The following is a 14018-nucleotide window of genomic DNA, read 5'->3' as shown; positions in this document are numbered from 1 at the left end:
ATCGATGAATAATTTGAGACAGAATAATAAAAGAAGCATTTACGACAAGAAAAAAATATTTAAAATTTAGTCAACTCACCCACTACCATTAATTTACACCTAATAAATTGTAAGGCAAATGGTACAAGACTAGAACTTCTTGACTTTGCCATGGGGCTACTTTTGCAATGAGAAAAGACACTTTTTTTCTTTTCTAAAAATAAAAAATTGATTGCCTTTGCTGCTAAATTTAATAATAAGGATTTTCAAAATTGTTAGGCCCTTCAATTCAGGTAAAAACATTCACATTTACTCTCTTCACTTCAAATTTAAATGTGACATTGCTTGACTTTTTCAATGGTCCATTTCAACTATGAGAAGGGTCATTTTTCAAGATTGGCACGGGGTTGAAAGAATCATTCAACAGTATGTCTTTACCCAATAGTATTAAATTTAAAGAATATGTTGCTCGTATTTATCAGAAACAATCAATCTATCTTCATAAGGTAGAAAAAATATGTTTGTGTATGCACCATCCTTCTCAGGCCTCACTTTTGCGAGATCACATCAGGTATATATGCTGCTCGTACAAGAGTGAACTCATCCAGGGAAAATTTTAGAAACAAAGATCAAACATGTTTTTTTTAAACTTTAATCCAGAATTCTTAAGCTAATTGTCAAACAGCTAGACATTAAGGGTGTGTTTGGTATGAAGGAAAACATTTAAAAACATTTTCCTTCATACCAAACACACCCTAAATATTTTGTAATGTTCTACTATGTCATAAATAGTGGTCCTCCCTAGAAGCTATGTGTGATGCTTTGTCAAACATAACATGTAAGTAGTTTTGTACTCTCAGGGCTCGTTTGGTGTGAGGGATAATACTAAATAGTCTCGGGATTAAATTATAGTACCGCTTATTTTGTTGTTTGGTTGGCAAGTTCGGGATAACTTATCCCGGGATTAATAATTAGTACCGGGATAAGTTATCCCTCTCCTTGGGTGGTATAGTAATCCCGGGATAAAATAGGTAAATGACAAAAATGTCTCTTTCAACCCTTTTGTTATATCACTTTTTACATTAATGAAGGACATTTTTGTAAACAAATAAATTGTTCTTAAAATTTATTATTTTGAATACAACAAACCAAACACTCAATAAAAAATAATCCCAACACAACTAATCCCAACATAACTTATCCCATCATAACTCATTTTCAAACCAAACGACCCCTCAAAGTCAAAGGTGTTAATTAAAGAGACTATAGCTAGCAAATATTAAAGATGCTCTATGTAAATGAGATTGATGCATAACACATGAATTTTCTGTGTCATCTACTTTTAAAAAAAAATATGCAAACGAACTTTTAACTTTTGATGTCAAGCAATTCATATATAGTGCATAAAATTCGAGAGCTATATAGGTAGTTTCGTTACAGCTTTTTTCCCACATCATTTAGGTTCTGGACTCATCATCTTAAGATCTTCCATTGTTGTATCGTTTACTGAACACCGGGTTTCAAGTCTAAACAAGGATATAATATAGCAAAAATCCTCATTGTTGAAATGGGGACTATTATATTTAAAGGACCTTCCATTGCTATAACCATTCACAGCAACACTGGAAGCACATTTTCTAGTCTCTTTCACACACTCAAGCAAACAGTGTCTGTCGTCAAAGTTACTATCCATGACTAACCTGTTTTTCTTGCATCGTCAGGTGATCTAGGTCATCGGCTAATGTGGGCACCACATGATCCAACGAAGTTGACCATCGAGACCATATGAAAACCATGCAAGACATGTACCTTAGCAGAATCACCATGTACAGGCACTAAACCACATTAAAGAAAGATGAATAATGTTTTGTTCCATCTATTTATATTGCAATGATAAGCTCCATATTCATCTGAATCTGAATCAGAAGGTCGGCTTTCTCCGTCGTTTAACGCAACGTTAGAATTTGTTCATGCTGCTTCTATCACTCAAAGAAAAAGAGAATTTTCCAACACAATGTTCCTATTCTAAACATTCCTAAACCGGTGCCTCTTCAGAAACCCACACTTTGATAACCATGTGCTCTATAACATGTTTAGAACAAGCATCATTGGGGAGAAGATTATTTCAAATGATATGATAAACTTTCTCGTATTGATTAGGCAAATGTCTGATGAAAAGGTCTTAGAATTTTACTCTTCATTTAGATGGTCAAAGAGTCCGTTCCAATAAGCCGCGGCTTCTTCAGGGGTTCGTGTTGACCACAGCTGAGGCTTCTCTTTCTCACGTGCTTCTAAAATTTCCTGCTTCACATGATCTAATGGTGAGTATGAAAAACAAAATCAACAAAATAATACAGAAAGCAGAAGTGACTTCACGAGCATATATAGGGAAGAAAACCGTTAGTGTGAGTATTTGTTACACTATCAGATCATCTTTACTTGTTGTAGCAGGTAATATATCTCATTATTAAAATTTCAAGTCCCACATGCTTACCTATAAATATCCATTGGATGACCTAATGGTGTAAAAAATTGCATGCACTGACTGTATAAAACTTAAAACTAACAAAATTACCACATGATAAATTTCGTATTTATTGATTAAGAAAAAAGCCTCTGCATCTATAATAACATCTCCAGAGAAGCGTCCATCCAAAAAGAGAAATTGCTAGCTCAGCAACCTCATTTGAAGCAAATACCATAGCATAACTGCCTTAGTCAGCAACTCAAAAATGTGGTTGACAAATGAAATCGCAATTAATTTATCAGTCATACTCAAAAATTTGGATGGGTTGAGGCACAACAATTGTAGGTGAGGGGTGACTAGGTGAGGCATTACCTCTGGTTTGGCAAAATTAAATGAACCTTCTCCTAGTTTGTGAAATACCTAAAATGTACCCTCTAGTTTAATCTCATTAAAAGACCTCCTTTACTGTCAATCCCCAGAATTTGAGCATTTAAATGGAACTATCAACAAATTAAAACTGTTTTCGACAACATCAAAAGCAAAAAAGGAAAGCTGCACATCAGCAAAACTTGCATCCAAGACCTCCCCCAGTTGAGAAGTTTCGTGTTAGTATACCTCCTCCTTCTGATATTATAGCAACAATTATTCTAATCAAAGAGTTGATAATTTGGAGAGACTCAGATTCAATTGCTAGAATGTCTAAACAATAAAATTATATTCCTCATCCTCACAAATCTATGACTTTAAGTAATCTTACAAGCAACACAGGGTTTATTAACTTGTAAAATATATTTTTATTCGCATATTTGAATGACTCGGGCGAAAAAAGAACATCATGAACAGTCCAGACTATGATGCAAGAGAACACTGTACCTCCACTTCAGAAGACCTTTTGGTTTTCAAAGTCAGACAATCAACAAGACCACTCCATTTCTTACTACAATTATCAAGGGCATCAAGTCTATAGTATTGCTGCATCTGATGGACTGGAGCTGCCACAACATAATTACACATCAGCCTAAACTAATTCTCACAGAAGAAAGTGCATGTAAGAACAGAAGACAAACAGATCTCATATAAGTCCCACTGATATCAACTTTGGACTTGTTCATAAATTCATAGAGACATTGCAACCAAAACTTATTTATTAGCAACAGCAACATAACAGAATGTATGGTGATGAGCCTTCTTTTTCAGTTTAGAATTGTGTTTCTTTCTCAGCATGTAAATGAATCATTTTGTTATTGAAAACGTCTAAATGCATGTCTCTCAAATAAATCATCAGCTTCCATGAATTTCAATCCTAAACAAGGACGGAAAAAGAACAAATAGAAAAGAAGTCGTTAGGAGTGAAAATAGTAGCAAACTATGTAATAAGTGTCATCAGAAATCAAGAGAAAGACTCACATCACTTAAGATACAGCAAGTTACTAGTACAGTATAACCCTATTGTGTTTAATAGTTCCCCTCAGTTGTAGCGGATTAACTAAGATTACTAAAGGCAAGGATCAGTGCAACACTTGTCTTTTGAAGACCCCGGCTTAGCTAAACAGCAGTCTAGATCCTTGAAGAATCTATGCTTGCAAAGCTCTCGTCTGACAACCCCAAGCAGTCTCACATTTGTTAGTATCAAGACTACTAACATATTTTCATAAGCAATTCACTAGCCTCCTGGGTCTACCATTTGTTTAATCAATTATGAAATTGTTGTTTAAGGCAATCATTACAAACAGTAATTTCCCAACTATTCATCGCAAGGTGTCAAAAAATGGGATTCAAGAATGTTTTCAACTGAAAGGATTATCAAGTGAAATTCTGCTATTGTTTGGTCATCTGTCCATCCTCTCTTTCTCCTTCCATCGTCAAATATATAAATGGATTACATAGTGTATTAGCTATTGACTTCAAGTTTATTACAAGTGAGTTTTTTGTTGGAAAGCCTTTGATTCAGGTTCGTTTTCCCATTTTTCTAACAAAAGTAACAGCATGTTTGGATTGGCTTAAAAGTTGGTCACTACTTTTAAGTCATTTTTAGCTTTTTGGAGTGTTTGGCAAAGTTAAAAATAACTTGAAATAAGCTTAAAATGATTTTTAAAAAGTTAAAAGTTAAAAGTAGGTACTCCCCTACTTTTCACTTTTTAACTTTAAAAGTTACTAAAGTTCGACTTCTTAAAAACTACTTTTTTTAAGTTAAGCCAAGCGGGCTCTAAGTGGGTTACTTTGAATCACAACTCCAACCAATCAGTTCGGGGTTTCATTGGATAAAAAAGTTGGATATTTCTTGTTCTGACATGGCACAAGATCAGGTTGATTGTTGCACTCTAAAGGTTCCAAAGTAGAAAACCTACTTGTTGCACAATAAATTCATAGGTTCTAAAGTGAAACCCCATTCAATCTGCAAAAGAAATGATTGTGATGCAATATCTAGAATCTGCCTTAATCTACCAGCCAGAAAGTACTTCCTAGTTGAAATGATATGACCTTCACCTTTCTTTTCTTTATCCCTAATCAAAAAAACAAAACAAAAAAAACTAATGTCAGTTGTAGCACTAGATTTAATAGCCTTTGGCTCATTGCAACCTGTAGCCTATTGCTTTCATAAGTTTGGCATGCACACAGACACACCTCAAGACCCTTATTACTACATCTGAAAGGCTGGTCCAAGTGCTATCCTGTGCCATAGACTTCAGCTTGGCTGAATAGAAAATAAATTCCGTTATTGAGCTGGGATAGGGCACCAGTTCCATTCCACCAACAAAAAGGGAGATCCTCCTTCAAACTCATAATTTAGAAAGAGTCTCGTTTAACCTTCTATGTTTTTTATTTTTGAAACTGGTAATGTTGTATTCCTCAGCATTAAGGATGATGCTGGAGACCTTCAAAAGGGGAACAAAACAAACAAAAAACGAGAGAAAGGGAGAAACTACTTACAGGGAGCCTAACAGATCTACAAGCTCTAATTCCTCCATATTTCTTTGTTTACACCAAAAGAATAAAGATACGATACAATTCCATTTAACTCTATGAATGGAATTGGACTTATCTTCAAAACGTCTGCTATTTCTCTCTCTCCACACAGTCCACCAGATGCAATGTGGAATGATTTTCCACCATTTCTGGCTCTTGCTTCCACCTCATCTAATCCAGCAGCTGAGTAGATCTGCAGTGTGCTCAGGCATGGTTCACTTTGTGTCTGTGGGAGTAAAAAATAAATTCCACAACTGAGCAGTGAATTTACAGCGCAAGAAAAGATGACTATTTGTCTCATCAATTTCCCCAAAAAATTGACATGTAGATACTACAATTCTCCTTTTTTTTCTTCAAAACCTCTTGTGTCAAGCAAGCTTTTCTGACAACCAACCATGTGAAACATTTTATTTTTGTTGGTGCGATGTTTTTCCAGACATTTTCCCATAAACCTTGTTGTTTTCTGTTTTGTTGTGTATTAACTGTTTCATAGACCCTTTTAACAGTGAAATTTCCATCCTTTTTGTGCTTCCATCTCATAGAATCTGGGGCTGAAGTGGTTCCCGTGAAGTCCCCTATTTCATGGAGTAGGTTGGCCACTTTGTCCACTTCCCAGTCATTCAAGAATCTCCTAAAAGATAGATCCCATCCCTGTTCAGTCCAACACTCTTTGACAGTTGCTTCAGGTTGTTATAAATGGTGAACAGGTCCGAAAAAATATCTTTCAGAAGGCTCTGGTTGTTCCATGCATCTTCCCAAAACTTTGTTTTTCTCCCATCTCCCACTTTAATTGTTGTGTTCTCTTTTATCATTGGCCAAAGATCTCTGACTGTTCTCCATACCCCAACCCCATAAGGTAAAGAGCTTTCATTACTGCACCAAGGGTTGTTCTCACCATATTTGCACTTAATTACATCCTTCCATTAAGCCTGTTTTCCATCATTATATCTCCAGAGTCATTTCATCAAAAGGCTATCATTTTGTTTCTTTAGGTTTCAGATACCCAAACCTCCCAAGTACCTATTGTTCAGTGTAGTATCCCATTTCACCAGGTTGTATCCATTGTTCTCCTTACAACCATGCCAAAGGAAATTCCTTCTAAGTTTGTCCAGTTTCTTCAAAACCTTCTTGGGAAGGGGGAACAAGGACATTACATAAGTAGGTAGAGAATCAAGGACTGATTTTATGAGAGTGAGCCTTCCTCCTAGTGATAAGTATTGAGTCTTCCACCGTGACAATATTTTTTCAGCCTTCTCTATTATGCCATCCCATATAGTTATCTCTTCATGCTGGTAACCAAGAGGCATGCCCAAGTAAACTGTAGGCAGATGTTCCACTTTGCATCCTAGTATATCTGCCAAGCTCTGGATGTTTAGCACCTCCTTAATTGGAAAAAGATTACTCTTTCGCCAATTTACTTTCAGGCCAGAAGTGGATTCAAAGAACAGAAGTAACAATCTAATGTGGCTTATCTGTTCTTCAGTAGGTTCACAAAAAATCACTGTATCATCTGCAAAAAGTAGATGACATATTTCCTTGTATTGACCTCTAACACCTCCTATTTGAAAGCCGTTGAATCTTTTGTGTTGAATTGCTCTCCTCATCATACTATCAAATCCTTCCATTGCCAGCACAAAAAGAAATGGGGATAGAGGATCTCCTTGTCTAAGACCCCTACCGGATGGGAAAAAGCCAACTGGTTCTCCATTCATCAAAACAGAAAATTTGACTGTAGTGATGCAAAAATTGATCCAGCCCAACCATTTTTCTCCAAATCCCATTTGTCTGAGTATACTCATCAAGAAATTCCAATTAACATGGTCATATGCCTTTTCAATGTCTAGCTTACACATGACACTAGGTTTATCTCTTTTCATTCTAGAGTTCACACACTCACTAGCAATGAGGGCAGCATCCATAATCTGCCTCCCTTTTATGAATGCCATTTGATGCTTGTTGACTAGCCTGTCCACCACTTTTTTCAGCCTTTCAGTCAATAGCTTTGCTATCACCTTGTATATGCCAGTGATCAGACTTATTGGTCTAAAATCCTTCAGCTCTGATGCCCCTGCTTTCTTAGGAATGAGAGCTACATAAGTTGCATTGAAACTTTTCTCAGTCCTTTCATTAACATGAAAGTCATGTAAAGTATTCTTAATATCCTCTTTGAGCAGATCCCAAAAAGCAAGATAAAAAGACATTGGGAAGCCATCCGGCCCAGGAGATTTTTCCATTGCACACAGCTTGATACTGTCCAGTATTTCTGTCTCTACACACTCTGTAAACATTCTTGTTCTTCTTCAGTTAAACATGTAGGGCTGTCAAGCAGCAATTCTGGTCTCCACACTTCAGATTCCTTGTAAAGATTCTGATAAAAGCTTTGTATGGTCTCCTTAATTTCTACTGAATCACTGATATTATTGTCACCGACTGTCAAGTTGTCAATGGAATTAAACCTTTTATGTGTTGTGGCTATTCTGTGGAAGTACTTCGTATTTTTATCCCAAAGAACCTGAAGGTCTTTTTCTCTTTCAAAATCAACAACTAGCAAAGACCTCTTGCACAATATATAGCTCGGATTTTAAATTGTTCACTTGCTTTAATTACTCATGCTATGGATAGGAGCCTAACCCTTTTCCTGTGGGTTTTTGAGCAAGTAGGAGAAAATTATTGGTACACTGTCAAATATTCTTGAGAGCCATGATGCAACCGGCTTCATATGACCAGGTGGACTGGCAAGATCTGCCTATCATCCACACAACAACTAATATGTCTATATAGCACACAGTAATTTGTTTCTTGTAGTGACAAATTAGAAATATGTCAGCTGACAATTGTATTTCTAAACAAGGATTACTGAATATTGGTATCTCGAAACAATGTTCATGACAAATTGAATCCTCACTTACAGACTACAGTAAATACCAAAAAGCATAAAACTGATGCCTAACAATTACGTTCTCCAAACGTGCCATTTGGTTGCTATTATTAAATAGTGATTACATGAATTTTGATACCTTAAGCAGAAACCCCTGCACCCTAAACGTAGTTTGACTATGAAGAGAAAAAAATGATGATTTGATTAGGCATACTGGCAAATAAAACATGTGAAAGAATACAAATCAGGTTACACAAAATAAAGATGCATAGCATAAGAGAATATCATTAAGTACAGTAGTACACACACAAAAAAAGTCAGATTCAATCCTTATCACAAGAAAGAACCCAATTGAAATAACTAGCCTGTACAGTGTTTGACGAACGTTAATGATAATCTGCACTCATTTTCGGTAAAGAAAGAAACTCAATCTGAAGTAGTTATAGAAGTAAGAGGAAATAGAAATAAACTGCATTCATTTTTTCGGCCTACACACATTCAGTTTCAACCCTAGGAAGAAGATGCAAGATTCCACATACAACAAACCATCAAACTTTAGGCATCCTTAAGAGGGTCTAAATGACCAGGAGATTTGATGGATTAGAGCATATAAATCCTTTTCAAAATTACAGTCAACAAATGAATAAAGCTAAAGAAATTCAACTTACAGTAGCAGAACCAGAGTGCATCGAAGTAAGTGGTGCATGACACTCCTCTTCGTGGTTGCTTTTCTGAACTCATCTGAACTTCTCCTGACATTGAAGATCAATTTCCGGCTGAAGCTGAATCACTGTTAGAAATTTTGATAGCTGTGTTTAGAGTATATGGATGATTGAGGTAAACTCCCCCCCCCCCCCCCAAACACACACGCACACACAAACCCCATAAACCATTTTAAACAGGATTGAACATAATTTAGTTGAGATTTGAAAGGAAAAAAAGAAAGAAATACTTGAAGTTAAGATAAAAAGGGATATTTACATGAGAACAAAATTCACGTTTTGTGAGTGGAAACTTGAAAAACTCCAATAATCACCCACTGTTCCCAGGAGAGAGAAGGAACATTAGATAGGAGCATTAGAAAACACACATAATGTTTAAGATCTAAATGATTAATATTCATATCTAATGTTCCTTCTCTCTCCAATAAAATTCATTTAGATCTTAAACATTATGTGTACTTTTTATTTTACAATCACTTAATAGGTCTAAATAGATCTGAATGATTAAGGTCTATAACAAAGTTATATGATATTAACTGCTGCTACATAAATCAGCATCTCCTGGGTTAGCATTGTAGTTTCCATCTGTCTAAAATCAGTTAAGATAGAAATTAAGAAAACTAAAACTAGAAGAAACCAATAAAAGGCATAAAGAACAATACTCCTCTCTATGTTCTGAAGAGAACCAAAAGGATAATAATTAAAGGAAATTTACTTCAAGATGGGCATTAGTGCAACCAATTTTAACTATTGTCATGAATAGACATCAGAGGCAATGAATCTGCTGAAAAGCAGAAACTAAGGAAATGATAATATTATGACAAAGAAATGATAACTATGCTAGCTTGTCTTTGATTTTAATCATCCTAAATTGAAAAGAAGAAACTACGAAAATGTTAATATTACGACAAGGACTACTACAAACAGTATACAATGAAGATACAATAGCATATTTTATTAAACATTAGTCACTATCTATTTCTTCTTTGAATTTTTCCTCATTCTCCTCGGTTCTTGAACCTCAAGTCAAATAAGGAGTGTAAACTATAAAACCAGAAAATGCAGTATGGTAAACCCATTGTCCAGCAACCAGGCCCTCAGACTGTTAGGCATGGGGTATCAGCGTAAATAATCCAAATGTTATCAATAGATGGGTGGAATCAACACGAAAAGCATATTTTATTTCCAATTCCCATGGTCTTAAATTCATCATCAATAAGTCAAGTTCGGCTCTGGAATGACTCTTCCTCTTTCTTTTGACCAAAGTAGTCAATCTTCCTATTTTTATTCTAGAAAAAATAAAAGTATTTCCCATTGATCTAAACATTAGAAAGGGGGAAACAAGTGAATGAGAACAAGCAGAGTAGAAGTAAGCAAGTGACAAACTGGATACATAAGCAGATAAATCTGTTCAATAAATACATATGAATAACATTCTTCTTTAAAAATGCTAAAAAAAATATGACGCACCAAATAAATAGAGGGAGTACTAAATTATTTCAATTTACCAAGGTTGTAGCATCTAAATGAACAAGATGCAACTTGACTTTGAAGTGTAGATGAACAAAGGAAAAGAAGGCAAAAAGTACAACACAAAAGAAGAAGGAATAGGCTTATCCACAATCCTATATTCTCTTCAAATCCTCCTAAGCTAAAGGCTAAGACCAATGGCATGATAGACAATAAACTAGATGAACATGGATAAAGCTAAATGACATAAAACCTTATTTTCGAAAAGCAACAACACCCACATGCACCACCTTCAAATTATTTACATTAACAAACAAGTAGATTCATAGCAACATCCCTCAAAGCTTGATGTTTTCCCCTATATACAGATTAGCTATAACCAGACAAACCAAAAAGGGAAAATCAAAATGACAAAGAACAAAAGGCAACTCTCCCTCCTCCTTTTGATTTTGAGCATCTGCCTCAGCACACAAATGCCCAGACCCACAGCCTCAACACACAAACGCCCAAATCCCAGTCATAATCAAACACCAATTATCCAATAAATGATGAAAATGATAAAAAAATTTAATAACATCAGCTGAAATCACAGCAAACAATAGCCAAAGCACACAAATAACCAAAAATCATGAAATACCCATTAGGGTAAACAAGCTCAAAACCTGACTTGAAAGGACAAGCTAAAATTTTGAAATCTGTTAAGGAAATCTTTGAAGAAGGTACACAGATGGCTAGCAATTGATAAGCTTCAAAGTAAAAATCTAGAAGAATGTAAAGAGACAACCAAAAATTAGTCAAAATTGAATTCACACAGGGAAGAAACAAACATTACAGAACAAAGAGAACTGTAAATTACCTGTAATGGAAAACCCTAAATAGCAAGATTCCACCGGCAAACAGTCGGAGAGTGGCAAGGGAAGCCACCGACGACCTTTTTGGGGGGTTGGATTTCTGCCTTGGAGCCACTGTCGATCGGCTATATTTTTCTATGAGTTTCAACAAAAAAAAACGATGAACTTAATTGTTTAAAATTCAGATATTAATATAACACCTTAATATTGTATTTAGATCAGCATATTTCTACGTACTTAATGAATGTCTTAATTTATATTTTCTAATTTCAGTTATTAAATTTAATTTTTCAGTCTAAATATTTATTATATAGCTCTTAATTATTAAGTATACTAGGTGATGTGTGCCCGTGCAAGGCACGGGTCCGTATCCTACATCATTATTTGTTTAGCTGTTAAAATTTCTCAAGATTTTCTTCAATAAAAATCACATAGAAAACAAAGTAACAAATCAAATGACCCATGCATATGAGTTGACATAATGCATCTAACTAAGAAGCAAACACAGACACTTTACAACATAACTAAGAGTTTGAGACACAGAGAAGTAAACGTATAAAATTAAATCTAAGTGTCTTATAACTTTACCATTTCCAGTTCATTTAGTACAAAATTGCTTCTAAAATATTTCTTTTTCTAGGCAAGCAGCAAGGTGTTTTCACTTGACAGGAAAGCATATCCCTCTTTAAATGGCATTCCTGGAGCAACACTTCATAACGTAACTCCAAACCAAAATTTTTGCAAAAAAGGGTTCTAGATTTGCATTTGACAGCATTCCGAATGTACTATCCAAGACCTCCACATTCCAAGATGTTCATACTGACTATCAATCTTCTAGAAAGATTTTAACCCAAGATCTTGAGGTCTTAGACCCTTCTTTGTATCAGCCATTTTCAGCACTTATGTTTCATGGCCAACTTTCTTCTGCAGTACATTGCTGATAATCGCCTGGAGAACAATCCGTGGCATGGCGAATTTGTTTTATCCTCCATACTTCAAACTCAGATTAAAGAGACAAGAGATGATTAATTGTCCATTCCTCTTGGCCAAATTCCAATTAAACTTAAGCTTATCCGAATAACCAAATCTCAGCCATCTTATACAAAACAACAACATTAAAAGATTGCACTGTTACCTAACTTAACACTTGTAAACCTCAATTATATAAAGGAATCAATCATCAGCCAGAGTCCTAAAGTAAAGATATATAAAAGCTACTAAACAAATAACCTGATGAAGGCGAATTGGCCAATAAAGTAAACTCAACAGCTCAAGTAAAGGCAAACTATCTACTTATGAGTAAATAGAAAAAATATGTAGAATAAACTTATATATTTAGTCAGTAAAAAGTCTATTCATACATGAATAAAAATGTATAATCTTCATAACATGATAGAAAACAAAAAAGTAAAAGGTATTGCACCAGTCTGAAACGAAGGAGAAATTTTCACAGGTAATTACTTGTGTGTAGTTTGAAAATTGATTGGCTTGGTCTTAAAATCTAATACATCTGAAAATTAAAACAAAACAATGGCAACAGATTCAACACACATTCAATTCGATCTCTAACATGTTTATTGATTATTATTTATAATTAGAGGACGTTGATTGAGCAAACATCAGGAAATATGGGGATCAGTATGGCATTTATGGCAGCAATGAAAGGCTACAAAATGATTTTGACAATGCCTTCGTACACGAGCATGGAGAGGAGAGCATTTGGAGCAGATTTAATCCTCACCGATCCAACAAAAGGGATGGAAGGCAATGTTAAGAAGGCTTATGAACTTTTGGAATCTACACCTAATGTTTTCATGCTTCAACAATTTTCCAACCATGTAAACACTCGGGTAATTTTAAGAAACTTAACTTAATTAATATATTCTCTGTTTTACTACATAATTCTCAATTGCTTCATATCGAAAACAGCTTCATTTTGACACAATTGGCCCTGAAATATGGGAAGAAACTCTAGGTAATGTTGACATATTTATCATAGGAATACTGGTGTTGGAAAGTATCTCAAATCTAAAAATCCTAATGTCAAGTTAAATATATACTTTAATGTAGTACTTTTGATTCCTCAAGACAGAATCAGTAAACATCCAAGATAATCCCATGTCAAGAAATTGAGAACAATCCTATGTCAAAAATAGTTAACGTTGTGCTTATATGGACTCGAGCCAACTGAAAACAATATATAGAATGGTGTAAAAGCAGGACCTCATCATATAACGGAAAATGGGGTCGGATTCAAGCCAGATATTCCTGACATGGATCTAATGGAGGAACACCTGCACTGGAAAAGAAGTGAAGGGTTTCCTCTCTAAATATAACCAAAGTTCCACAATCCCTTAGAAACGAAGTTGGTGATTATGATATAATAGAGCTAATAAGTTTAATTTCCTACATAAGAATCAAGGATTACCTCAACTAACAACCACATATCAAGTGTAATTCCACAAGTGGGGTCAGAGAGGGTGGTGCAACGATTATCTCAAGCAAAATGATATTTCTTCCTGGGAAAAACTTACGCTTGAGGAATCACCAAATACCAGAAGTTGACACATACCAACAGTTAGCCAAAGAATTTTTGCCTCAGATTTTCTCCAACACAGGACTACTTCTGTAATTAGTTTGTACCAAAAGATAATACTAAGAAAACACCATTAGGAGTATTTCCA

General features: G+C 35.1%; 1 protein-coding gene and 1 pseudogene across 1 annotated transcript; one reads left to right on the top strand and one right to left on the bottom strand.

Moving 5' to 3' along the window:
- Positions 1-1338: 1338 nt before the first annotated feature.
- Positions 1339-9105, bottom strand: LOC125833668 (uncharacterized). The gene is made up of 3 exons (XM_049512836.1): positions 8960-9105; positions 3320-3438; positions 1339-2280 (listed from the first exon to the last, which is right to left on the bottom strand). Exons 1-3 carry the CDS (start codon positions 9048-9050, stop codon positions 2170-2172), a joined length of 321 nt encoding a protein of 106 aa, XP_049368793.1. The 5' UTR covers positions 9051-9105; the 3' UTR covers positions 1339-2169.
- Positions 9106-12936: 3831 nt separating this feature from the next.
- Positions 12937-13664, top strand: LOC125833574 (bifunctional L-3-cyanoalanine synthase/cysteine synthase 2, mitochondrial-like; annotated as a pseudogene).
- The last annotated feature ends 354 nt before the right edge of the window (positions 13665-14018 follow it).

This window comes from Solanum verrucosum, unplaced genomic scaffold, assembly GCF_900185275.1.
Source record: "Solanum verrucosum unplaced genomic scaffold, falcon-dt-bn FXZP01000307.1, whole genome shotgun sequence".
Taxonomy (NCBI): domain Eukaryota; kingdom Viridiplantae; phylum Streptophyta; class Magnoliopsida; order Solanales; family Solanaceae; genus Solanum; species Solanum verrucosum.
Note: the sequence above shows the minus strand (reverse complement) of the source record. Positions and strands in the feature narration are given on the sequence as shown.